Consider the following 27570-nt stretch of genomic DNA (forward strand, 5'->3'; position numbering starts at 1 on the left):
TGTGAATGAAGACGAGGATGAACCGCTCGTGTAAGAGAGAGTTGTTCCGTGTCTTCCGGCGATCTGCCGAGGAAAAAGTCCTTATGGTCGTCCTGACCGGTGATCCGAAAAACTTTCGACCAGAGAAATCGATGAATATACTTTAAGATGATTATACTATAAGTAGTGACCTGCGAGGTCAGCAAAATCATTTTTTTTATTTCTTTAAGGATGAAAAGTTAGTTTTATTCACAGGATATTCGGCAAAAGATGTGTAATTATAGGTAAACTATTAATTGATAAAATATAGAATATAAAAGTATATCTACAAGATATATATGAATATATTATATACTTATCCTTATATATATTATCTTATCCTTTCATATATACTATATATATATATAGTATATATATGTTAGGTCGAAACAAAAGTTCGTAACATTTTTAAAATAAAATTTAAAGATAATGTTTAGAGATCTACAAATACATAGACATATGTAGAGTATCTCTGCAATGTCCCACTTCATATTGTGTCAATTATTTTCAATTAGCGTTACAATGTGATCATCAAACCACTGTAGGCCTATATTGAAAAATGCTAACTTTTGTTCTAATCCAACATATATATGTATATATACATAGACACATCACACACACACACACACAATGTCTGTTCCCACCGCCTATATTTCGGAAATGGTTCAATATTACGAAAAACCGCGAAATGCTTGTTCGATCATTCCAAGGGGCTACTGTTTTAAAGAGGCTGGGAAACTAAAGTAGCCCCTCGAAATGATTAAATACGTATTTCGCGGTTTTTCGTAATTTTCGTTTCCGAAATATAGACAGTGAAAATAGACTTCATAAACATCTTATGTATGTACATGTATATTGAACCGTATGGAAATATACATGTACAATTTTGCCTTACTGACATGTGGTGTGTGTGTGTGTGTGTGTGTGTGTGTGTGTGTGTGTAAGTGCGTGTGTGTGCATATTAAAATTGGTGCAATATATATATTTAATGCAATACACATAATATGTATATTTCATTAGTAATAAATCATTACGTTCCTCAATGTATCTCAAAAGTGAGTTGTAAGACAAGATACTAATTCGTTTGAAACGTGTAAAGACACAAAGTTTACCGAAAATGTCGAAAATTCGATGAAACTACGATTGCACGTACTTGCTGAAAAACAAAAGCAAGAAAAAAGGAGCCAAGGTAAATTGGCAAAGTTAATGAAAAAGGAATACTGGGCGTACACACATTCGTGACAGAGTGAATCAAGCTCCGGGATTGTATTTCTCTTTGTTTATTCGTCCTCTCTCGCACTCTCTTACGTTGTTTTTTTTTGCCGAATGTGGAATGGAACAGAGAGTGTGTGCCAGTAGAACAGGTCGTTGCTCGATCGGACGGATTTGGACCGATTGCGTGCAAAGAGCAGAGTGACTACGCAAAATTTCGTTTGCTGTTAACTTATATAGTAGTAGAAAAATCACAAAGAGTTTATTGCCATTGTATAGAATAGTATATACGTGTGCCAAGTCTTGTGTGATCGGAAGCTGCGAGCTCGATCAATCTTTCGTACAGTTTTCACACGTATTTCAGTCATCGGCATTTCATTGGTATAATGTGATAGTAACGATATATAAATAGAACTTTTTTAATGCATAAAATAGATATTTCGGCATAAAATCACGTACACACGAATATGAATTCATCTTTTAGAGATTCAATTTTTGCAAATCCTTTTTTTTGTGAATTTTGGTCAGCAAAGGTTTTTCATAACTAACTTTTTGAAGCGTTTAATTTTCAACTAGATGAATATTAGCGAACACTTCTCTTCTGCTAATTAATGCCTCTATCTTTTTTATCTTCTTTCCATAATGCTACATTCTAATTATTTTTACTTCATATAAATTTTTATGCGCACTGACAGAAAAAATTAATCATCGACAACTTGACAAAAATAAAAGATAAATAAAATAATAACGTTTATAAAACTAAATACATTTAAAAGTGTTTTTGAAAAAGTATAAATTGAATTAAATTATTAAAATTTAATAAAAATTTTGGAAAAAAAAATCTTTTATGATCAATGCTTATTAAAAGATTTATATTATATATATTTCGTTTTATAAAATATAAAAATAAATATCAATATGGTTACATTTATTTATAGGTGCACATTCATTGCAAATGATTATTTCTATCATCCAGCATTATTAATACCGTTAATAATACTATTGAATATTGCCAATATGCTCACATTACATGCATAAGTGACTAATTACGAGGGCGAGTATGCATGCATCGATCATTAAACTGTCACAAAGTTGATTATGTAGAGTGTCCTAGACCTTCGACCACACCATTTAGCCAACACTCGCAATTCAATGCCCCGGTTACGAGCGACTTCGGACTATTTAACTCTCCACCTAGACGAGCACCAATGATCCTCATACCCCCTTCCGTCGCTTTGAGGATGTCTTTCCAGCTCTTTTTCACAGGGATCGAATCGAAATTGCCTTTCGCTTCAACATCTTCTTGTGCACGTTGTTTTCCACGTTGCAATACGACTTGTTAGTCCCAAATGTTCTTTTAGCGCTTGCATAATTTAGCGAGGCTCGCATCACGTGCAGACCACGCCCGCTTTTTATTCTGCGATCATCGATTCCCGCGAGAGCATTTTATTCGGGCAATAGAAGAACGAACGTAGCGCATGAAGTTCAATTACAAAATTTTCATATATTGTAAAAACAGAAAAAGAAAGAAAATCAGCAAAAGTAAAACGTTTTCAATTTATTCAAAGATAGAGAGAGATTCTTGTGTGTCCTTAAAAACTAAAATATCTCAAATATCTCAAATATCTAATTGGATATTCTTCCAATAATTCCATGATTACGCAATGTACCTTGAAAAAACTTTCCTTTATATTAAGTAAATATATTTTAATCTCATTTCCTATATTTAAATAAATATTGTATTATCATAAATTATAATTATTAACTCCACTAACAAGCTGAAAGTTAGTTAGTGGAGTTATAGAAAATAATTATATTAAAAAGAAAAGTGTTCTTGGCGCTGTTGCTCGCAACTTTTAATTATTGATATACGTTTATGTACGCGGAAAAAGAATTAATTGCAGCATTAAAAATCTGCGCGCGCTAGTTAAATTTTAACCATGTACAACTGAAATTTATCTACCACACACACAGATTTTTGCTGCTGCAACTATTCTTTCCTTTCCGTGTAGAAAACTTGTTACAGTAACGCCAATAGATCTAATAATATTAATAGCTGCATTGCCAGTCTTACGCAATTACTTTAATAACAAATGTATGCGTATATTTCCTCAGAGACTCGTTTCAGACGTTGGTTAAACTCCATTAAAATCTTATTAACGGAAGTACGCGTTTGCAAGGATATCAAATAAGACAGGGATTTCCGAGTATGTAACGGCGCATTGATCGAATATCTGGATACATTCATGAGCGTTAAACCACGTGTCGATATTAATACCCCGGTGGCCCCCGCATTAGGATCGATCTCATTTCCGCTCTTACGAGAGCCACCTCCGTAAGTGCCCGAAGGCAGAAATCTAGCGGGGTCATAGCAAACCCGAGAAATCCTTTGGCAACGAATAACTATTCACGGACGCGGAAAACTCGTTAGAGCGAGGAATACCGTCTCGTTTCGTGAGCTTATACCGGAAGTGGGTTTTAACGGAAGCTGCAAACTTACGAGCTCGGGTACATAGCGACTCTTGTAATCCTCGAGGAGGCACCGTAACGAAGTATCGAATATAAGAAGAATGCTAGTAAATCAAATTAGTATACCTTATACTTTCGCAAAAGTATCGTCTATTAATGGAAAAAGTTATTAAATTTGATTGTTTTACTCTTGGACAAACTGTCTCCGAGCAAAGTAAAGAATTCATTATAAAACGGAAAGCTTTTTCTTCTATTTTCACCAAACTTTTCTAATTTAACGCTATTGCTTCCTACAAACGCATGCACAATTATTATGATCCTTTGTCAGTTTTATATCGTCTTGATATTTAAGTAGCAATGACGTCCAGGCTCCTCCGAGAAGCGGCCGGTTCAAACAGCTGAAAATAATAAGCAAATCTGTAAAATACAAGTTTTCCGGGAGGATGGCTCTCCCCCGAGGGAAGGATAATCGTGGAGAAGCAATCTTTAGGACGCGCCAAAGGCATATCCCTTTAAGCAAAAGGAAAAATGCACCGAGTCCCGCGGCTAACTTGAAGTTTTCACTGCGAAGACTGTGTGAATAAAGGCATTCCGGCAAAAAGCCATCTTCTAATAAACTTCGCGACGAAGCGACGACGAACATGATGCAAAACAGGAATGCCCTGCCCCGTGCACGTGCGCATCAACTTTCCGCACACTATGTAAATGCAGCAATACACGCTGTGAAGTTTGTTAGATGACGCTAAAGTAGGAAAATGTGCTGTCACGAAACGCTTTCGTAATTATCTCAAAGTTACTAATGAGAAATTTAAGTCGATAAATTAACGTCGTTTTTATCATCGAACGGATAGATATTTATGTATGAGCGATATGCATTTTGAGCGAGCGGTCACGTGGATCGAATGCATGCGCTCTATTCTTATACACATACATGCACGAAAGAACGCGATACAACGCGATATAGTTTCATATACTTCGGCTGTAATATGCAGAGCATCGTCGGCATATTTCTTATGGCAAAGCAAGTTCGTGGCATGTGAACGACATGAAAATCGAAATAAGCGTAATGCGATGTACAGGAAAAGGATCTCAGGAGGAACGAGCGAAGCGACGGAAGGAAATCAAAGATGAGCGAAATGCGCGACTCTCATTTTCGAAAGTGTGCGGTTGCGTTCCTTTTCTTTATTCTTTACCATATTGCGTAGCCTTTTGTTCACCGAAACAAAGATGGTTTCTCCGCACGCGACAGAGCGGATAGGCACGCGTGTGGCGTATCGCACAATGCGAGAAATTCGGACATGGAAGAACGCAAAGGTGGTGAGATTGGGAGAGAGAAAAAAAGGGAAAGTGCCGTTCCCAATCCTTTCGCGAGGACGAGGAATGTCAAGCTCGTCGTGTCTTTCCAACCCCCGCGTTTCTGTCCGCCGACCAGGCTCTTTTCCACGCCACTTTCGAGCGACTAAAAGTACCTCGCACGTAAAGTACTCCTAGAACTCCACGAACTCCAAAAAGTTCGCCGCTCGACTGCTCGAATGACACTTTACCGCGTCGAGTTTCGATCGGCAAATATCCAATGTTCAAGTGAGCGATACGGCCAAGTTTTTAAACGTTAAAGAGTAATTACGAAAAATGGCTGAAGAGAAACGGGAATAACGGCAGAGGAGAGAATATTGTTAAATAGTGATATATCAATTAAAGTTAAATTTATTTAACAATCAGCTACATTGTCATGTCATTAAAGTTACTTAAATCGACGTCTATTTCACATTAAAAATTACGTGGATGACCTAGTTATTTCGTTATTAATTTTATATTATTTTTCATGTCGTTTTTCCATTAATATGATTAATACGAACAACTTGTTTAAAAGGTATTCTTTACATGGAAAAATAGATCATCATCAAATTAATTTTCGTTTCAAAGTATATTATCGATCGTGGTATTCTGCAAGTTGCTGGAAGTAAGAGGATCACGCGAAGCCACAGTAGAGAATTGATTCTAAAGTAATACATCCACAAAATTTAATTTAGAATCTAGGGAACTTTTCACTTGTGATTTAAAATCAAAATATCAAAAACAATGGGATAATTGAATAAAATAAAGCAAATGCAAATAAGAGAAATAATTTAATTTAATATAGTGTATATTTTCGTATTTTAAAATATTAGTAAATGTGTAGAAATTGTCGCGCTTATATTATTGAATTTTAAAGCTGCATACATTGCTCTAATAAACCTCAGTGGCCACATTTCTCGCTGCATCTTTCACGCTGCTAACCGATGCGAATATTCCATCCATTGAGTATATTAAACAAAATAGAGACCAACAATGTGCATATCAATATATTTGCTACAGCGAATGCTGCTGTACAACCAGCTATTTGCACAGCATAAATATAACAGGGAAAAATAACATTTGAAAATATAAAAATACTAAATTCCAGTGTACATTTTATGATTTGTCAGCAATTGCGCAATGTTCAGAGAGAGAGAGAGAGAGAGAGAGAGAGAGAGAGAGAGAGAGAGAGAGAAAGTAAATGTGTGCCAGCGCGTTTTTTAAAATAATTTTCTCCACAGTGGTTGGAAAATTTTTTGTAAAAACCACTTTTCAATGTTATTACTTAAGTATGAGCATGAAAAATATCCTTAGGCCATTGCTCTTAAAAAGAGCGTCGTTTTTAAGAGAAACGAGATTTCCTGTCCGTCAGGATGGACGCAAAGTTTTGGTTATACGACAACGTCATTGTTACGCCGCGTGCTTTGCAGTAGCATACTTAGTAAAACTCGTAGAAACTCTCGACAAAGTTTGCGTGACTCCCTCAAAGAAAGCAGCTTCGAACGTCAGCGATTCAGTGACCACCTTTTGTTCAACATTAATGTCGTCCTTCATATTTAATGAACCGTTTAGAGAAGCAAGTACATCACCACAAGAATGCATTTGAACCGAAACAGACGTTGCATACAAACATATGTCCTCGTGGGTAGGAAAATGTGCGGTCACGAAAACTCGTTTATACTTTAATATTTAATATACTAATCATTTCCCGTTGCTTATTAAAACTTGCTCTCGGCGCGGTGCACCGCGGCTCGATACACAAACTTCTTAATATCCACGTATATAATTAATCGTGGTCGGATATAAGCAAAAGTAAATTGCGGCAGACGCCTGAAGCGCTTAACATAATTATCGGCTATTACTTTATAATACGCGCATCCTAGCTGATGTCTCGTTAGAAAGAGAAATAAGTGTAAAAGTTCAAACAATCATAATTCCTAACGCCAGAAAGATAAAGTAATAATTTAAAAATATACGCAATGTATATTATACGAAATTTGTAAGATCTTGAAGAAAATACGCGTAGACTTCCATAAAATTCAAGAATAAAGAACTAAACAAATATATAAAAATTACGTAAATATTTTAATTATAAAGATAATTAAAAGTCCAACTCGCTCATTTAATTTCTTTCCACGCATTGAAGTTGTATATTTCTAATTTAAAAAGTTACAATTTTATGAGAAATCAATTAATAAAAATATAGTAGAAAAACTAAATTATTTTCAATTAACTTATCGGATTAAAATTTTATATCCACGAATCCATTGGATTCACCGAGATAGAAATAATACTTTTTCCACAGATCGATAACATTTTTCATAATGTATAACATACATTCCACCGAGCAGTATCTTATTCCACTTATTTCAATATTCTCACGTTTTAATAATTTTAAATGTTGTACGAGAAATTTTTAAAATCATTTTCCTAGATTTGCAAGAAAACATTTTTACGATCATGCTTCATGTGCTTGACATTTGAATTCTCTTACGCAGAATCTCACGTGTCAGCCACAAAAACTGATCGTCGCCAGGGTGATCCATTGATATGTATATGTCTGTCTCCAAAGTGCCAACTTCGAAACTGCTCAAACTCCTCGACATGCTCTTTAACATTCTTCAATAATTTTCCCACCACAAAATCTCAAAGAATCGATCGAAACTCGTTCGTCATCGTTTCAGGATGTAATCAACGTCGCGGTTCCATTCTTCGAGAATTTTTCACCACCATCCGTACGACCATGATTAATCGCTATTTTATTCTATTCGGTATGCCGGTGGTGTCGGCGTCTAAAGAAGGAAGTTGCTAGTGTGGAAGAAAACCGACGAAAGTAACTAAAGAGGAAAGAAAATCCATCGTCTCCATGCACTCACCGATGCAGGACGTCTCTTCCATCTTCGTTAATATATTCCAACCCAGGACAGGCACTCGTATCTTTTCCAAGCAAGAATAAATTATCCCTGAACAAGTTATCAACTATTTTTAAAACAATTTTGTATTTTTTCAGACGACGATTATATCGAATTATCTATGTGAAAATAGTCATAACAGTCTTATACAGTCAACGGTACAAAAGTTGACTTGTGATTCTTTACGAGCGAAAATATGTCTCGTTTGCTTGTTCTTCTTGGATTCTTGGCAAGCCACATTCATGGAAAAGAAGAGTACGATATATTTCTCATTAGCAAATTGAAAGGAATGATTTATTTTCTTTGCTTAATCACTATTTTGTAAGAAGGCGAAAATAATGCATCAAAAGCGAGGGGAAATTCACAGCCGGCATTGGTGTACAAAATTTCGGCAGTGGACTGCCGAAAAAAGTAAGCAGTGACCTATAATATTGACGGCATTGTCGTCAGTGGTTGGGGAGTGGTGAGCTCACTTCAGAGTCGGTTTTTCGATCATGGGGTTGAGCACAAAAATTTTTGAATACTTCGGGAAAGCTTTAGAATTCTTGTGCAGGCATTGGCGTATGATAATGGGCACGCGGTAGTGTTCATAATTGCATGGCACTGCCTTAATTTTAATATAGGATTGACGGCATTGTAGGCATTGACTAACAATAAGCATTGTCGGCAATGTACAAAAATGTCGGCAGTGTTTTACAGCAATGCCAAAAATCGGCATTGGTGTACAAAATTTTGGGTTGTGAATTCCCCCTCGATCAAAAGTATAAAAACGTGCCCAAAAGTAAAAATGCGCTCGGGAAAACGTTCTATTTTATCATGAAACACTCATTAGCGTCACAATTATGCTTCTCATTATCTTCGCTGTCGTATTTCGTCGCATAATGTTATCGAGATCTCGCTGCTGCGATAACAGTGCCGTTTTGTACGTCAAAGTTCGGAATTTGTATTTATAACATAAAAGAGAATATACCGCGCGCTGAAACTATAATTTGAAATAATGCAAAATCGCCCGCGAGAGCAAAGAGTTAATACAAGCGGCTTAATACAACGTACAACTATTTATTGGGAGCATCGAACTATTGAAATTCCTTCCATTCTCTCTGCTGCATATAGATGCTGTTTTTCTCTTTAATAATTTTGTCGCTCCTCTAATAGAACGTTGCATATTGTGTGCGTGAGTGTATTCCAGATTATCATTATCGCGTTGTAAAAAAATATCAATGAAAAAATAAATTATAAGAAATTTTTTCACAATATGCGTTCTTCCATGCGCGAATAAACCAAATGCATTTTTAACATCGGAATAGCCTTTTTAAAAAAACTCGGACGAATTCCGTAAACACCGTGGTAATTACTATTAAAATTAAAAATTGGAGAGAGTATAAATAGAAAAATTAAAACGTGGTTTATCAAAAAAGCGAGGAATAATCTATTTAAATATTTTCAGTGGTAAAAGTAAGCTTTTTTCCTTTTCCATTTATGAATAGTAAAATGAAAGTTTTTTTACTTCACTTATCTATACTAAAAATTTGTAAATATTGGTAGATATTTATACAATTAAATTAAATTTTATAATAATAATTGTAATAATAAAGATCTCTCTTTCCAGAAAAGAGAGAAAAGCCATTTTAAAATTCAGATGTTATTTTATATTTCTGCTTTATATCATATTTCATTTCTCTTAAATTCTTTTGTAAATTAAATTTATAAGGATATACATAATTCTCGCATATTAAATTATTAACAACATATTATTAATATCATAATTATTTATATCCAACAAACTTGTTAAATATAATAAACTTAAATAAAAAAACATGTACAGGAATATATTAACATCTTTTTTTACATGTATATAAAAGACATGTTAAATATAATGGGCTTGGTTATGCTCTCGGTTATGCTAGTTCAATGTTATCGTTCAAAAAATACGTTCCACTCTACAAAATTCATATTATTCACAATAATAAATAGCCATCACCTGTGCTTGACAAAAGCACTAAACGGGACTAGTGGAAACATTCGTTGTGCAGGAGGAACAACACGATAGAAGATATCGATCGACCAGTCAGCAGTTCTGCTTATTAATCGCGAATGATTTCATTCGACAAACAACCGATTCGCAGTCTGTCTAGATTTCAGTGCACTCGGCGGCACAGAGCACATTGCAGCGTCGTGTGCAACCGACTGAATTAGATGCAGGAATATGTGCACAGCTGGAAAATCACATGAGAGAAATAACACTATCGACAATGTGCCACGTATCCTTACTCTTCACGCTCAACGCGTTGCCATCAAGAATAAACGGGCTGTATATTCATTAATTGGCTCGTTACCGAGTAAATGTCGTGATCGGTTTCGAAAATTGTCTGTCAGTTTCGAAGCGATTGCTGAAGGATCGACGATATCAGGCGGCACACGGCCACAACGAACAAGTTCAATCAGCACGCAGGTAGTAAACCAAGTTTGTATACGATCCCTAGCTCGTACTTCGAATCCAATATACGATATCTCGATCCATAAACCAGACTCAAACGTAGAACCAGACGAGGCAATTACGGCGATTCGTGCGGTCTCTGCGAGCGCGGCATGAGCGAGATCGAGTGCAAAAGGAATGAAAATACGTCGGGTTATTGTTAATTTCTTTCTCATTCATATTTTAAATTTGGCTCGACTTTTTAAAATAATATCTAAAAGCTACATGAAAAAAATTGGCAAAAGAACCAGTCTCTCTCGTCCTATAAATTTTACGCGAATGTAATACTATGTATGAAAACGGACCACACATAAAGGTGCTAAAAACATGAATGTAAAATAAAGATATTATATTCAATTAACAAATGTTAAATATTCATTACATTTAATACTGCGATGTAAATATTTTAAAGTGTAATTTTAATTTAAAAGTCTGCATCCTTCGAAAGCTACAACAAACATCCATAATTAAACGGGTGCAAAATAAAAATGTTATATTCCATTATATTAATATAAAAAATTATTTATAAATTTTATTTTGATTTTTACACCACTATCTGACAATAATTTTACTTCTACTACTTTCCCTTTGTCAGTTCGCCCCTCAGTTACGAAAGTATAAAATGATATATGAAAAGTGTATGTCCCTGCATATGAAAAAGAAATATTCAATAGCTTTTGGATTACGTTATAGCTTTTGGATTATCGTTCACTTTTCACTCGACTACGTCAATGTGGAATACATATACTTTTCGTTTTCCACATCAACTCACAATAATTCTCTGTCTCGATTACCGATATTGCTCTGTATTACTTCCTGCTTTACGCTTTGCTTTCATATAACCGTTTCCCGCCGTTTATCGTCGTTCTACCACGTTTCTGATTCCACGTCTCTGTCGCGCTGCACCTCCGACCTCGTCCCGCCGTCACTCGGAGTCGGTTTCCACTGCGAAGGGATACGCGAGAGAGTTAAGTCAGACCGTAATAATTTTGAATTCGGTTAACCTAGCTCCGGCACCTCGGCAACCTTCTCGCCCCTATTTCCTAAACGCCGCTTGCACCACTATGCTCTACCACCACCAAGGGTGTAAACTGCTTGCGCGCGCTGCGATAGCCGCGGTAAATCATCAACCCGATAAGCTGACTTGCTCCTCCCTGAGCATTAGCTTAATATCGTTACACTGATTCGATTGTGTTTGGCACATCGCGATTTACTAGAAGACACAATGTCCCTTATTGCAGGAAGCAATAACAATATTAAAGAGAAAGATTCTCAATATAAAATATTGCTACAAATTTGCTAAGATTTATTCATCGTGGTGATATTATGAATTAGAACAGTTACTAATCATAATTGATATTAACGATAAAATAATTAATAACGTACTATAAATAATGTTAAAAAGTTTATCTTGAAGATCGATTTAATATTTAACTATTTTCACGAAAATTGATATATTAAAAGTAATGCTAGATATTAAATAAAAAAAAAAAAAGTAAAGTTTTACATCATTGACAATATGAAGATGAATATATCACACCCATGGTGTGAGAGGGTGACTAAAAGCAAAAAGCATTTTTTCGTTGCACCACGTTTTGCCACTTGGAGATTTATAATGTATCCGTTGTGAGCGGAGCTTGGGATTTTTAATTAAATCGAACGACCTGCGGTCGACTGAACCCGCTGAAACACCACAGGAAGAAATTGGCGATAAAAACAAAAAAAAAGAAAAAATTCTAAAAAATATTCATATTTCAAGTAAGCAAAAGAAAACACTTTTTATTCTGCAGTTTAATTATCGAAGAAACTAATCTTGCATTAAATGAACAATTTTAAATAAAATAATTAATGGTTTTGGAGTAATATTTAATCCCAAGTTTTAACCAAAACTTTTATTAAATCTTAAAATAATAAATAAAGTGTACGTAGGCGTATACGTAGAATTTTTCATCTCTATTATTCATGGAACAATACTAATTTTTTACTCAACAAATTTATTCAAAAAATATTTGTAAATTATGAGCAAGACACACACACACACACACATACACACACACACATACACACACACACACACATCATAAATAAAATTGTCATGAATTAGAAAAGAATATCAATGCTCTACAACTTTAAGTTCTTTTTACGCGTTTGAATACAATTACGTAACATATACACATTAATTTTAAAACATAAATTAAAAATTAATTTTCATTTTATAAATATTTTCACGGAGAAAAAAGCTTGGTTGATACAGCAATGCTTGTTACATAAGTTTAATATTTTTAATTTTGCTGTATTTTATTAAATACGTTTAATTATAAGTGTCAAACTTGCGTAGTAGTAAGTCGTAGTTTTGTTGTCTTTCTTTCCGCGTCCTTATAAAAAGAAAATTCTGGAATTATAATGTAATTGAAATCAACGAGTACAATACTTGTATATTTTTACATAATCTTTACATAATATAGAAGTTTATAAAAAAAACAATTTGCATTTGAAATTAACCAAAAATATACAATATTAAACATTTTGAGTATTTCATTTTAGAAACGCTTTTATCCTCCCTATTTTACAGCATCTCTTTTTTATCAAAAAAGATTGGCCAATAAACTATTTCATCTTCGCTTGTTTATTCTGCAATAATTTAATTTTTCCTTCAATCAATAGATTAATTTCTGAACTTCATCAGAATTTATCTAACTGTCATCTGATCTGTAACTAATAATTTTTCTAATCTTAATTGCTTCTGGCTTTTCGTAATATGTTTATGATACACATTTCGAATCTGAATATAGAATAAATTATAGAACGAATAAAGAAAAAAAACTTTATTGAAAATGTATTATATTTTATCATTATAATCCACAACATAAAAATAAAACATAAAAGTTGCAAAAACGTATTTAATCATGTAAAAATATACACGTAACAATATGTAATAATATACACATAAAAAGTTATACACGAATATAGTAATAAATTCATAACTGAGATATAATAACATAGAAAAAAAATAATTGTAACATAATTTACTTTGGAGTGAAACAAGGAATTAATAATTGCAGACTGCATTTAGTAGCAAGAGAATGATACACAATGTGAGTTAGAGTACAATGGTATACGATGATGAAAGAACAAAATAAAACTTAAAAGAAATAAAGCTATATAAGAGTACGTGATCTCAAAGTTACATGACGTTACAAAAATAGTTACAAAAAGTTAAAATGTGTACGAAGCACACATATAAAAATATTGATGACAGAAATTATGATTTTAAATAAAAATTATTAAATGGCTATGTATACGACGTATTAATAAATTTATAGGCATTGTTAACAGTAAATTTTATTGCAAAAAAATTGCGTTCACGTTTTTTTATCGATAATGCAAAACAAATGGAGAAGGCGCTAATCGTAGATGTTATACTCCACAGCTTATCTACATAAGCGAATCTAACAGGCATGTAAAACACAATTAGAGATCACCGTTTTGCATTGCAGCCCCCCCCCCCGAAAGCAGATAAATCATTTTCATGTTTTGAAAAAATTCATAAATGTCGAGTGAAGAGAAAAATACCATTGCATGCAAACGATTATCGTTATCGTTAACGCGTTTTGACTTTCGTTTTCCGTTCCCGTCCCTCCATGCCAAACAATAGAATCATTTGCACGAGCAATAGCAAGGAAACCTATGAATTCAAATTGCCACTTCAGAAAGATGCCACGTATTTTTAATTAAAAAGAAGTGCTATCACAGATAAGTACGGGAACGAAACATTCTCGTAGAAAATACAATCTCAGTCGTTAGAACTTCTTCTCTCGGCATTTTTCGATAGCGCTTTTCCACGTTCGTCGCCTGATGATTTTCAGAATGCTGCAACAGCAATTGACGATACGCTCCTTATTTCTCAACAGAGTACAATGAAATGAAATTCGCTTGATGTCCCTCCCAATCTCATTGTTACATTCCTCGTTATAGTGACATGAGGATGATTATTCTTGTTTTCTGTATTGCAACGTTGGCGTATTGTTAAAATGTTATTTTCACATCTCTTACTTATATGTCATTGATACAAGATAATTTGATTCAAACAAATGTGTTATTAGTACCACTGAAATAATTTTATTTAAATAAAAAAAATGATAATTACTTTTTTACAGTAAATATAATTGGTATGATATAAAATACGTCAATTAAGCTGGCACAGCCATTTTAGCACATTTTTAGCAAAACGGCTGAAGCAAAAAGTTGTAAACAGAGCCAAAAATTAGTAAAAAAAAATAACAAATAATTCGTGTATGAGTGCATTTGATTGTGCGGAGATGGCTATGCCAGATTAATAGATGTACATTCTTACTCCATTTTATTTCATTGTTTTATAAATAGAAGTAATAAATTCAGAAATTTAATTTAATATAAAGTCACAAGTTATAATGTAAGTACTTGAAAAAAAAAGGCAGATTATTTTCTATATTTTATGTATTATTTTAGATAATAAATTTTTTCATGAAAAAAATCTCATGATATTCTCAATTTTCTGTAAAGCCTTGCAAGTGTAAACGCTTAAGCGCCAATTAGCAAAAAGTGTATAAGAATATTTTTTTACACGCGCTTGCATATTTACTCTTCAAACTTCAGACGAGTAAAATATGATTTGTGAACTCTACGTTTTCACGTTACGTTCATCAAAATACGCGCTAACAGATTAACGTAACAAGTTTCATTTTACATACTGAAGTGTATATCTACGTGCAATAAATTGAATGGAAATACTTTCCAGGATTAAATGATGATATTAATATATTAAAAAGCAATGGATCTCTATCAGTGTATTCAACAGAGCTTCATTACTAGATTAAAATATAATTTGTCACTCACCGACACACGATGCGCAGCAGCGGAGTTTTCAACGTCGATCTGTAAGACACATATAAATATTATTCACATTATAGCAGCGTCCGCAGTAATTAATATTGCAAAAACTGATTACTTTACATGCACGATGAATTCTTACTCATCTTTTTCAAGCACAAATTATTACCTCGTGGTTGCTCCGCCGTTGTCTGGTGCCTCCCAGGTTCTCCTCCTCCTCCTCTATTGGTCCTGCTTGTTGCTTTTTTATGGCACTCACAAAAACACAACTACTTAGTTTTAGCGATAATCATCTCAACGATCGCGCGACTTCCTAGACGGCACTCGCGTTGACGGTGCACAACGATCGCGTAACATCCTGGACGACACTCTCGTTGACGGAGCACGACGATCGCGCGACATCCTGGACGGAATTTCCGTGCACGACGCGCAGCTCACTACGTTTCGACAACGAGAAGTTAATGCGAAACGACGAAAGCGTTGTCCGCATTCACCCGCCACCCGCGACACCATCGGGGAAGTTAACGCGGCAGACGATGAATCCCGAACGCCAGGGAATCGCGCAGCGTCATCTTCACGTCGCATCGCACGGCGTAACCTAACCTTTCGACCGGTTGGTCGCGGCCGTTGTCAACACACAAATACAAGCGTGTCTCCGGACGATTGTTATGTCCGCGTTCTCACGTGCGTTGATAAACATACGAATGGAGACCGAAAATAAACAGCCGCGGATTGAGAAATGCGATCGGTCGATCGACCGACGTGCTGGCGCCGTCGTCAGCGCAACGAGTTTCGGTCGCACGATGTCTCACGAAATTCGCAATCTAACAAGTGCTCGTCCGGTGCACTTGCGAGTACGGCGGTAACCTAACCACTTGGTATGAAGATCGCGCGGTACTCTGTACTTGCACGACACTTTCGATGTGCGCGATGCGCGATTTATTATGTCGCAACAATGCGAAATGGCAAGTGAGATGCGATTCGCGTCAGTCGGCAGTCTCGGCACCCGACGGGAATGACGTTGGCACGAACGACTCTCGAACGATGAGGACGCGCGGACAGCTTCACACGGTTCGTAATCGTCAAACCGTTGGGCCACTGGGCTGGTTAGCCGCAAACCGTTGCTAACGCATACCGCACGCGCGTCTCCGGACAATTATTATGTCCGCGTTCTCTATGTTGATAAACGTGCGAACTGAGACTAAAAACAAACACTGGCGGATCGAAAAATGCGATCGACCGACTGCCGACGGATCACTGACTCCGTCTCTCTCGCAACGAGTTTCAGTCGACGAACGGAGTCTTACGATACTCGCGGTCTAACAACAGATTGCCGGTACAATGGTGAGTACGACGACAATCATCTTTATATAAAGATCGCACGGTATCTTGCGCTATGCCTCCGATGTCGACCGACGCGCAGTTCATTTAGCGCCATTTAACGCCATTAGCAATCAGTGTGGTCATCTTTCGGCGCGCCCCCCTACTAACAAGTAGTTAGTAGTTACTAGGTGGTTGCGCTAGTCGCGTGAAGATGACCACACTGATTGCTAATGGCGCTAATAAACTGCGCGTCGGTCGACATCGGAAGCATCGTTCAAAATACCGTGCGATCTTTATATAAAGAAGATTGTCGTCGTACTCACCATTGTACCGGCAATCTGTTGTTAGACCGCGAGTATCGTAAGACTCCGTTCGACTGAAACTCGTTGCGAGAGCGACGGCGTCGGTGATGCGTTGGCAGTCGGTCAATCGCATTTTTCGATTCGCGAGTGTTTGTTTTCGGTCTTCATTCGTATGTTTATCAACATACGTGAGAACGCGGACATAACGATCGTCCAGAGACGCGCGTGTGGCATGCGTTAGCAACGGTTGCGGCTAACCAGCCCAATGGCCCAACGGTTTGACGATTACGAACCGTGTGAAGCTGTCCGCGCGTCCCCATCGTTCGAGAGTCGTCCGTCGACTAACGTCATTCTCGTCGGGTGCCGAGACTGCCGAGTGACGCGAATCGCATCTCGTTTGCCGTTTAGCGTTGTTGCGACATAATAAATTGCGCATCGCGCACATCGAAAGTGTCGTGCAAGTACAGAGTGCCGCGCGATCTTCATACCAAGTGGTTAGGTTACCGCCGTACTCGCAAGTACACCGGACGAGCACTTGTTAGATTGCGAATTTCGTGAGACACCGTTCGACCGAAGCTCGTTGCGCTGGCGACGGCGTCACCACGTCGGTCGATCGCATTTTTCAATCCGCGGCTGTTTGTTTTCGGTCTCCATTCGTACGTTTATCAGCGTAAGTGACATCGCGGACATAACAATCGTCCGGAGACGCCCGTGTATTCGTTTGTTAGCAACAGCCGTGGCCGCCGCGGCCGGTCAAAAGGTTATGTTGCGCCGCGCGGTACGCCGTGAATGCGACGCTGCGCGATTTCTTGGCGTTCGGGATTGGTCGTCTGCCGGGTTAGCTTCCCCGATGGTGTCGCGGGTGGCGGGTGAATGTGGATAACGCTTTCTCGTTAACTTTCCGTCGTCGTAATGTAATGAACTGCGCGTCGTGCACGAATTCCGTCCGTGATGTTGCGCGATTGTCGTGCTCCGTTAACGAGAGTGTCGTCCAGGATGTCACGCGATCGTTGTGCACCGTCAACGCGAGTGCCGTCCAGGAAGTCGCGCGATCGTCGAGATAATTATTGCTAAAACTAAGTAGTAGTGTTTTTATGAGTGCCATAAAAAAGCAACAAGCAGGACCAATAGAGGAGGAGGAGGAGAACCTGGGAGGTACCAGACAACAGCGGAGCAACCACGAGGTAATAATTTGTGCTTGAAAGAGATGAGTAAAAACTCATTGTGCATGTAACGTAATCAGTTTTTACATTATTAATTACTGCGGACGCTACTATAATGTGAATAATATTTATTTATTGTGTTTTACAGGTCGACGTTGAAAACTCCGCTGCTGCGCATCATGTATCGGTGAGTGACATATTATATTTTAATCTAGTGAATTCTAATGAATCTCTGTTGAATATAACAATAGAGATCCATTGCTCTTTAGTAGATTAATGTTATCATTTAATCCTTGAAAATATTTCCATCCAATTATTGCACGTAGATATACACTTCAGTACATAAAATGAAACTTGTTACATTAATCTGTTAACGCATATTGATGAATGTTACGTGAAAACGTAGAATTCACAAATTATATTTTACTCGTCTGAAATTTGAAGAATAAATATTCAAACGCGTGTAAAAAAATATTCTTATACACTTTTTGCCAATTGGCGCTTAAGCGCTTATATCCAAGATTTTCAGAAAATTAAGAATATTATGAGATATTTTTTATAATAAAATTCATTATCTAAAATAATACATAAAATATATAATATAACATATAAAATATAACATAAAATATATAAAATAATTATATAAAATAATCTGCACTTTTTTCAAGTATATACATTATAAGTTTTGAATTTAAATTAAAGTAAATTAAATTTCCGAGAGAATTTATTACTCTTATTTATAAAATAATGAACTAAAATGCAGTAAGAACGTACATACTTCTACTAATCTGGCACAGCTATATCCGCACAATCAAATGCGACTCATACACGAATTATTTGCTATTCTTTTTTGCTCATTTTTTGTTTTATTTACAATTTTTTTGCTCTAGCTGTTTCGCTAAAAAATTCTAAATAAAGCAAAAAATTAACAAAGAAGCAACACATCATATAAAAACACAACTAATTAAAGATGAGCCGTGTTTGATCATACTGAATCTTCGTGATATATTTCTTGTGATTTTATAAATCTCTTTAAAATTAATTTTTTATATGAAGCTCAGTTTTAAGTTGAACGAAAATAGTAACATTGTAATAGTAAATTAATAATTAATTTAATAATAATGATGCTAAACATCTCTTACATTTTCTCGATCAAATAATGTAAAGAATTTGTTGCGAAAAATAAAACAAAAATATCAAGTAATTTTTTTCTCAAAATATGATAGTAATAAATAGAGAAAATAGAAATATTGTTTATACAGCTTGTGATAGTTGAAACTCAATATTCTATAAATACTCTTTAAGAATTTCTAAAAAAGTAAAGCAAGTATCATTACGAGATTTACTTTTAATTTCTATTATTCGATTTCTTTACGTTTTTTTTTTTTTTTTTGCATTATTATTTACATCTTTATTTTTGAATTTTACGTATGCACATATACTTGTTTTTTGTACACAAAATGCGAGATGTTACACAACTATTTTTTTAATTTGCTTTGCGTAATCATCATACTACGTAATATTCTTTCATACAAATATTTGTATAATGTAGCATATGCTTTTTAATAATTATTTTCATCTCTCTCTCTCTCTCTCTCTCTCTCTCTCTCTCTCTCTCTCTGCTTCTTAGAGATCTCACCAACAAAAGGTTTAATTTCCATTTCAATTCAATAGACTGAGATTACATGGTAATTTATAGTTTCATATTTTTCTATTTCACATAAATTTAATTATAGAAGATCTTATTTTCTTTTTGTCTTTATGATAATCAAATTTTAATATTTTTACATTTGTATCTTCTAATTAAAATTTTTTACTACGATTAAAATTATTTCAAAAATGTAGAGTAATATTCTTTATTACATATTTATATTATTTTAAAATTTAATCTGTAAACAAATTCTAACCTTCAAAATTATTTTACTTGTATTTTTTTTAAGATATTGAACACATAGAAACTAATTATTCTTTTAATTTTTTCTATATTATAGATGAAAGAAACTTCTAAATATGCAACTATCAGCATATCTTTCATAAATATAATTACGAATGCGTATATATCTTTCGTTCAATTAATGAAAATATTGAATTCCGAGAATATCGAAGTGAGTTTACAAATCGATATACTATATTTGAAACTTGTTTCTCCAATTCGCGAAATATTGAAAAATAGAGCGCGACAAATGTTCGAGGAAAATTTGATCGAAATCGGGATAAAACACCGTCTCTGACTGTCATCGATGCTATGTTGAATGTGAATTTCCACATCGTGAACTGTAGAAATGCAAAGTTTGATCACAGAGACAATCTAACAAAGGGCGTTGTGCGCGTATGTGTGCTTCAAAGTGCCATCTGAAATATCGATTTTCGCGTGATATCGCGACGAACTCCGTGCAGCTCAAATGGAAATGATAATTACGTGACGGTAATTTTCTCTTGATCGTATTCTTTTTAAATATGACATTTCTTACTTCAAATAGAAGCGGGATTTCTTGATTTTCAATTGTGCGAAATACATATTATTAGCAGTTGTTATTATTATGTACATACAGGGTGTCTTTAAAGTCTGTCTCCACCTTCAATGTTAAAAAAAAACTATTTAAAATTATGCAAAACACGTGTTTGTGCGTTTCGAGGAGCTATTCTACCCTTTTAACTCACATAAAAGAATAATTTTTTTAAATGATCGAATACATATTTTTCATAATTTTAAACTGTTTTTGAAATATAGGAGGTGAGGATAAATTCTAATATATATCAATTATAAAAAGTATATGTACGCGTTAATTATCTAAGTAAATCATGTTTTTATCAATATTCATATAGTGCAGTGCTACCATAAAATATGAGGATGAACTTTAAGATACCTATACCAGTATCAGCGACTTTCCTCTATTAATTTTTTTCATAAAAATCAAACAAATATTTTGACGGTAATATCATGTGCAGGCCAAATAATAATAATAATTCAAATCCGTACTCAGCAGATACAAAAAAAAGAAACAAAAGAGCTCTCCTTCTTAATGAAGGAGGAAAGCTCTTTTGTTCTCTTATTTTGTAATAAAATCACCTGTTACATCGCTCGTTATATTGTACATGTGCCACTCTCTGATAAATAGCGCACGAAAAGTGGATTTTCCATTTACACTCACTGCCCATTTTAATAAACTATGTCGAGTAATCCAGCTCTCTCGCACGGAGCCATAGATGTAAAGCGATTCGATATCGAATTATTAATCTTTCCATCGGTTAGTCCAATTTCATCACACAGTTTGACGTTTCATTACTAGAATGCATTTTTTTTTTATTTCTTTGGTATTATTACAACGTACAAACAATGTAATAATAATTTTAATGTATAATAACACAATGTATAACATAACGATATCACAATAATAATGTAGACCATGACACAGGTACATTAGGTACATTTATGTTCTAAAAAGCTCTAATTATTAACCACAAAGGTCCTAATCATTTCTTTCGGAAGATATGCAGATTCGCATTTGCAAACAATAAGAGAATAGTAGTGATGAAATTTAGTGTACTGTTGCAAACACAATGATAAATGTTGAATTAATATTCTATCAACATGCGCAATGTGCATGACATTATACGCAAACATGCATGAAGACAATGTTATAGGATATGTTAACAGCGCATGTAGAAACAGCATGCTCCTGCATAACTCCAGGAAGCGGGCTGTAATAATCTATGTGTAAGGACCTTGACTTGCAAATTAGTTTATTATTTTCGCACTCGGGATAACCGAGTATCGCCACCTCTCTTTACGGGTACAACGAGATAATGCGCCTGACCCGCAGGCAAAGTACTACTCTGTAATTGGACACCGCTAATGCATCCTGTCCTCGTTCGTCGAACGTGAACGGAATAAGATGACTGTAAAAGAGCCATGGAAAAATCGAAGGGAAGATGGCGAGAGAGAGACGCGAGAATGGGTGTCACGTGCCAATGCGGTAAGCGTCGTTATTTAGTTTGATCGCACAACCGATCTATTCTCCCTCCGTGGTATCTTCCGTGGTACCTTCCATCTCGATTCGCCCTCGACACTCTGTCGACACTTCTGTTCAGTATCACTCTCTCGACTTTTTCAGCACCGCGCGTCGTCCAACAGCCATCGCTTTTACGTGGTTTCTTCACCGCATAATGCACTCCGTTGCGTTTCCATTCGTATCTACATCGACCGTTCCACGGTTACCATTTTTATTTTCCGCGAGGTTTCCTTTCTTTCATCCGTTCGACGTTCGCTTCGTTCGTTCCACCTGCCACAATGCGCACACTTTTTCGACTTGTCTTCCCGCCAACCTCACCCCTTTTCCATTGCCCTTCCCATCTTGTCGGCGTATATTTCCTATTTCCAGACTCAATCCCTATTCTTCAGCGTCTACTTTAATGTAGAGCGTCGCTGCCCACTTCCAACTGCGATGACCTGGATACGACCTTATCGTTCGATGCTGTACGATGCTATAACGTCCTTTGCCGTGCTCCGATTCAGAGCCCGCAGCTTCTGGGAGCTTTAGTTTCTCTCGCGGCTCGAAGATGCTAAGCTCGAGATAAAATCGACGACCCTCGAACGTTTCAAGAGTTTGCGATGGTACTCGGCATGGCCATATTTCGTTCTCGCGAAAGCGCGATAATCCGACCAAACTTTCATTTACCGAAGACGATGCCCGACTTGTACTCGAAGACAAAGAGAGAAAAAGCCAAAGAGGATGGTAGCGATAGACAGAACCAAAGAAATTGAATCCATTACGCGATAGATCCGACGATGAAATCCCGACAGGGTTTATCTTATACACGAGTACCATGCCGATGGTCTCGAAAGTTAAGTATCCTTCTGGATTACGTTTTCCTCTTCGATAACAAGAAACTCAATTAGATCGTTCGTTATAATGTGAGTGATTCAACGTCACGTCACATTGACTTCTTATTAAAAAAATTCCAAATTTAATGATAAAAAGTCTATCCTATCCCATTTTATTGTCCTTTCTTCGATATCGTTTAAGGAAAGAGTAAACGAGTTTATATCATCGATTATATTTGCAATTCTATAACTCTTATTACGAGCAATTTACCACTTTATAAAATACTGTACATAAATATGGAAAAATCTTGATTCTCTCAATTGATATTTGCACGGTATTTGCAGTGAATCAAGTAACTGATATTAACAGGCTAAAAAGTTCGAGGGTACATCGATTTATGGCGCAGTGATAACTAGTGCTTCGTTTACTAAAAGGTGAGACGAGCTCTCGGGTGCAGGAAGGAATAGAAATTGAATATATTACGGCTGAAGCGTCGCTATATAACGCTGGGTCGTCTATCTTACTGATTTTCTTGGCAAACTCGTTCGCTCCTTAGACGATGCATTCATATCGCCTTTAAACTTGACAGAATATTGCCCGCTATACAACGTTTATTACTGACGAATAAACCATTCGCAAATTTTATTTGCAAATTTGTTTGTTTCACAGGCAACTTTTATGCGTATCATGCATATGCATTTATTAACAATATTTTAATCTCAATAACTTTCTATGTAAACTGTATTTGATAAACTTGAACAAAAGCATATTCTTCAACGTAATTGCATAAATTGTTTGTAAGAAAACAGTTGCATCTTCTCGAATTCTCATAAAATCATATTGTATATAAAGCATCATTGAGCAATAAAATCCTGCCGTTCGTTGAACTTTTTTTTAATGTGTTATACATATCATGATTTTATCTCAATTATTGTTTCTTAATCTAATTTTAACGTGTTATAATTTGTATATGTATATAAATATGCCAGAAAATAGTAACGAGATAAAAGGAAGAAATGTACATTCTTTTCTTATGTATATTTGTGATCTTCATATGGACTTTATTGCAAAGATGTCTGAAGATAAAAATTGCCCTTGAAGTTACATTAACATGTTGAATCAAATATAGGATAAATCTACACTAAGAAAATATCGCTTGAATTCAGAGATGTCTTGCAATGTAAAAAAATGCATTATGTTATGTAACATAACATTTGTCAATATTTTGAATCGAATTTAAATTCGAAAAATTCCAGATGAATAGTTCTATAAAATAATGTAAATATCGTAAACCGTTTATTATTTTTTAAATGTTTTTACAGTGTCGGCAATGTTTAATCAAAATTACATATATACACACATATCGAGTTTGCTTGGAAAAAATAGCTTCCATTTTTAGTTGTTCTGGTACTATATTCGAGGTCTCTCAAAAATGGAAGAAAAAAACCACAATTGTTTTTTCACTGAAAGAATAATATTGAAAGAAGAAACAAATTTAAAACATTTTAAATGGAAGTGAATTAAATCTAAACATGAAGAACGAGTAGACTACAATGATAGAAATGCGCTTTCTATATGCCCGAAGAGGTAAACTATGTGATTCGAGTTAAAGAGAATGTAAAACATCTCACATAAAAGTGAAGTAAATATCATAATTAAATTTAATTGTATATGTTTGTTAATTAAAAATTATTGAATTTATAATATAATTGCTTCAAACACAGACTTTTTTATTTTATATTTATGTAATATTTAAGATACTAAAAGCAACATTGATCAAAAACTTCTTGAACATTAATGAAATTCCGCGGTAATAATTTTAAGGGAAACTTTTTTAACATGAGGATAAAATTCAAGAATTATTGGAAATCTATGTATATAAGTATATGTAGAATTTTTAAAACTTCAAAATAGTTAACAATAAAAAATTAATGTGCTGTAATAGCGGCTATTTTTACAAAATCTAGTAAGTAGATACCGTTACATTATCGTTCATTATATCTGCATAGTGTCGTTAGCCTCCCCGAAGCGTGCTCTTAAGAAAGAACGTAATTATAATGATGACGACAAGAATGCATAATAAGAAACTATGCTAATGCATCGCAAAACGCAATTATTGACACGAATAAGTAAGAAAAGAGCACTCCTAGCTTTAGTGGCCCCTTATGAATTTCTGCGTTAGATTATTAATGCGTCAAGATTATTTAATGAAAGGAATAAAGCAGCACGAGCGTCGTTTGAAGGTCCGACGATGCAAAGCGAAACGAAAGCGAGGGAGGTAGTCTATTATGTACCGAGTCTAATAACAGCTTACCGGAGCTTACTAAAGCTTCCTGAGAGCTCCTGGAAGCGAAGTGATTGTTACAGATATCGAGCGTGGCAACAAAGAGGTAGGGCCAATGGGATTTAAAAAAAAAAAAGTTTGTTAAAGAGCTTCTTTCTTTTTATAGTAATTTCTGCGAACGTTGATTCTTTGTAATTACGCAAGAATCTGAAAGAGCTTTTCAAATTAATCGGCACGATTCGGAAATTGTACAAAACGAGCATATAGATAAATCGTATCAATATTTGCTTGATTCCCGATATTACAAGGGTGTTCGATTAACCGCAATTTATATTCATCGTAATATAGCCAATAAAAAAATATTTTATTTTCAAAAAATTAGCTTTAACAGTTTTTACGAAAGAGGAAAACATTAATATCGGTTAATAACCAAATCAATTTATTGTGTAAATAAATGCTATGGTTGTAAAAATATGTGCACATTAAATGTAAGATATGTATGGCACAATTAAAATCGAGAAAAGGTTAACGAACGATAGCACGAACTTAGTGTTCATGAAAGAACTTTTTACGGAGAAAATTATCTCAATCAAGATTTTTCGTAATAAATTCTTTGTCATTTTGAAAGATTTATTAATACAATATAATATAATGAATATTAGCATCGGTATCATTAAATTGATCGCCAATTTAATATTGCCATATTACTATTTTGATTCCATTTTAAAAACTGTGTTTCAAGACCGAAAGTAATAGCATATACCTATTGAGTTAGCCCCTTCGTCCCAGAAAATTAAAATTAATTTTGAAATGTTTTAAAATGAAAATTGATTTTAAAATATTTTACATTACGTGTGATCGTTTACATCACGTTTCATATCACGCGTTATCTTTTGACGGATTATTTGGATTTATTTATACCTCATCGATAACTTATTTCCATTGTCTTCTATTTATACATATATCTCTGAAAAGTTAGTTCATTACTTATTCACAGTTTGCCATTAAACGGAAACATGATTAGTTAGAAATATCTTACATTATCCGATTCATGAAAATTGGATGGAGGTAGAGCATTTGCAAGAATACTTTGATGAAAATGTCGATTAGTGCGACATCGTTAGCTTGAAGGAATTATCGATCCGATTCAAGGAGCAACAGAGAAAACCCGGGCGTCAAATGTCAACGAATGACAGCGCTCGAATTTCACGGAGGACGATAATTCGTCGCGCTGCAATAATCGAGAAGATCATTTGTCTTCTACGAATTGCGAATAAAAAGGAAAGAATAATGGCCATCTGCTGTCCTTACCTTTCCGGAGCCTCTCGAGTTGCATAAGAGAACGCCGGCAGCGTGAATCCTGTACTCTTTGTCGAGTTGCTCGTGTTGTCCTTGAATTTTCCTGCAGACAAAGAATTTAGCAGAAAGATTAATTTAAAAGCGTCTCACAAAGGCGGATACAAAACATACCTACGAGCTTTCTATAAGCTACTAAATAATGCATCTTAATGGATAAAATTATAATAGAAGTTGCCACAATAGCTGAGAAAGAAGCATAAACAATATATATATATACCAAAATAATCATGAATGAAATTTGTTAAAAGTAAAAATTCTCTTTTAATTTTTACATTGAGAAAATATCTGTCTAAAAGAATCCATCAAGCACGACTTTCGTGTGAAACACAGGAGTGTAAAAGCAGTTTGGCTATCACCCTTAGATTCTTTGGCCACGAGCCTAAGTCGCTGTAACGAGAACAAGATGGCACTTTCACGACCAACTGGCACATTTTTCGAGGGACTTCTAGCCGGTGATTTATACATAAACTAAAAAAGTTTCTCGCGCGAAGCAACTTTGGTAATTACGAGAAAGCAAACAATCTTATAAATTAGGGTTCTCTCCCGCACGTCTTTTCGCATAGGGTGATCCTATGCACCCGCGTGCACTCGTATGTGATCGCGAGCACATGACGGAGTAGTGCAAGAGCAAGCCGTGGAGTTCTCCATCTATCCGGGGAATTCTCCGGAGGTTGACGGCGCGGTAAAGTTCAGAAGGGAATTAATTGCGCAGGCGGGTGGTATCGCATGAGCTTTTTTGTCGATTAAGCTGATTTTGAAAGCGGTTGCAGGACGCTTTAACACGTCGAGCGACGACGATAACATGCTAATCTTGCCTACAAAGACTTTGCTAACGTCCGTAGACTGTATACGAAATACTCTGCTTAAGAGGTATAAGGGAATATTAACAAAATTGTATATAATACTTTATGACTTTATAGGCATTTTGAGATATATAAAGTGGTTTTCTATAGTCTTTTCGTATTATATGAGAACTTGATCAAATTTGAGAATAAGTTTATAATTAATATATAGGTGTTCCC

At 35.2% G+C, this 27570-nt stretch overlaps 1 protein-coding gene across 1 annotated transcript in view; it reads right to left on the reverse strand.

The window, feature by feature from the left end:
* Nucleotides 1–2155: 2155 nt before the first annotated feature.
* LOC120359390 overlaps nucleotides 2156–27570 on the reverse strand; it is an 80796-nt gene continuing 55381 nt past the window's right edge. The window contains exons 4-5 of the mRNA XM_039456713.1: nucleotides 26501–26591; nucleotides 2156–4097 (exon numbers count right to left, since the gene is read on the reverse strand). Coding sequence (XP_039312647.1) covers nucleotides 4047–4097; nucleotides 26501–26591 — 142 coding nt within the window. The 3' untranslated portion in view covers nucleotides 2156–4046. The remainder of the gene's footprint in view (nucleotides 4098–26500; nucleotides 26592–27570) is intronic.

This window comes from Solenopsis invicta, chromosome 1, assembly GCF_016802725.1.
Source record: "Solenopsis invicta isolate M01_SB chromosome 1, UNIL_Sinv_3.0, whole genome shotgun sequence".
NCBI lineage: Eukaryota > Metazoa > Arthropoda > Insecta > Hymenoptera > Formicidae > Solenopsis > Solenopsis invicta.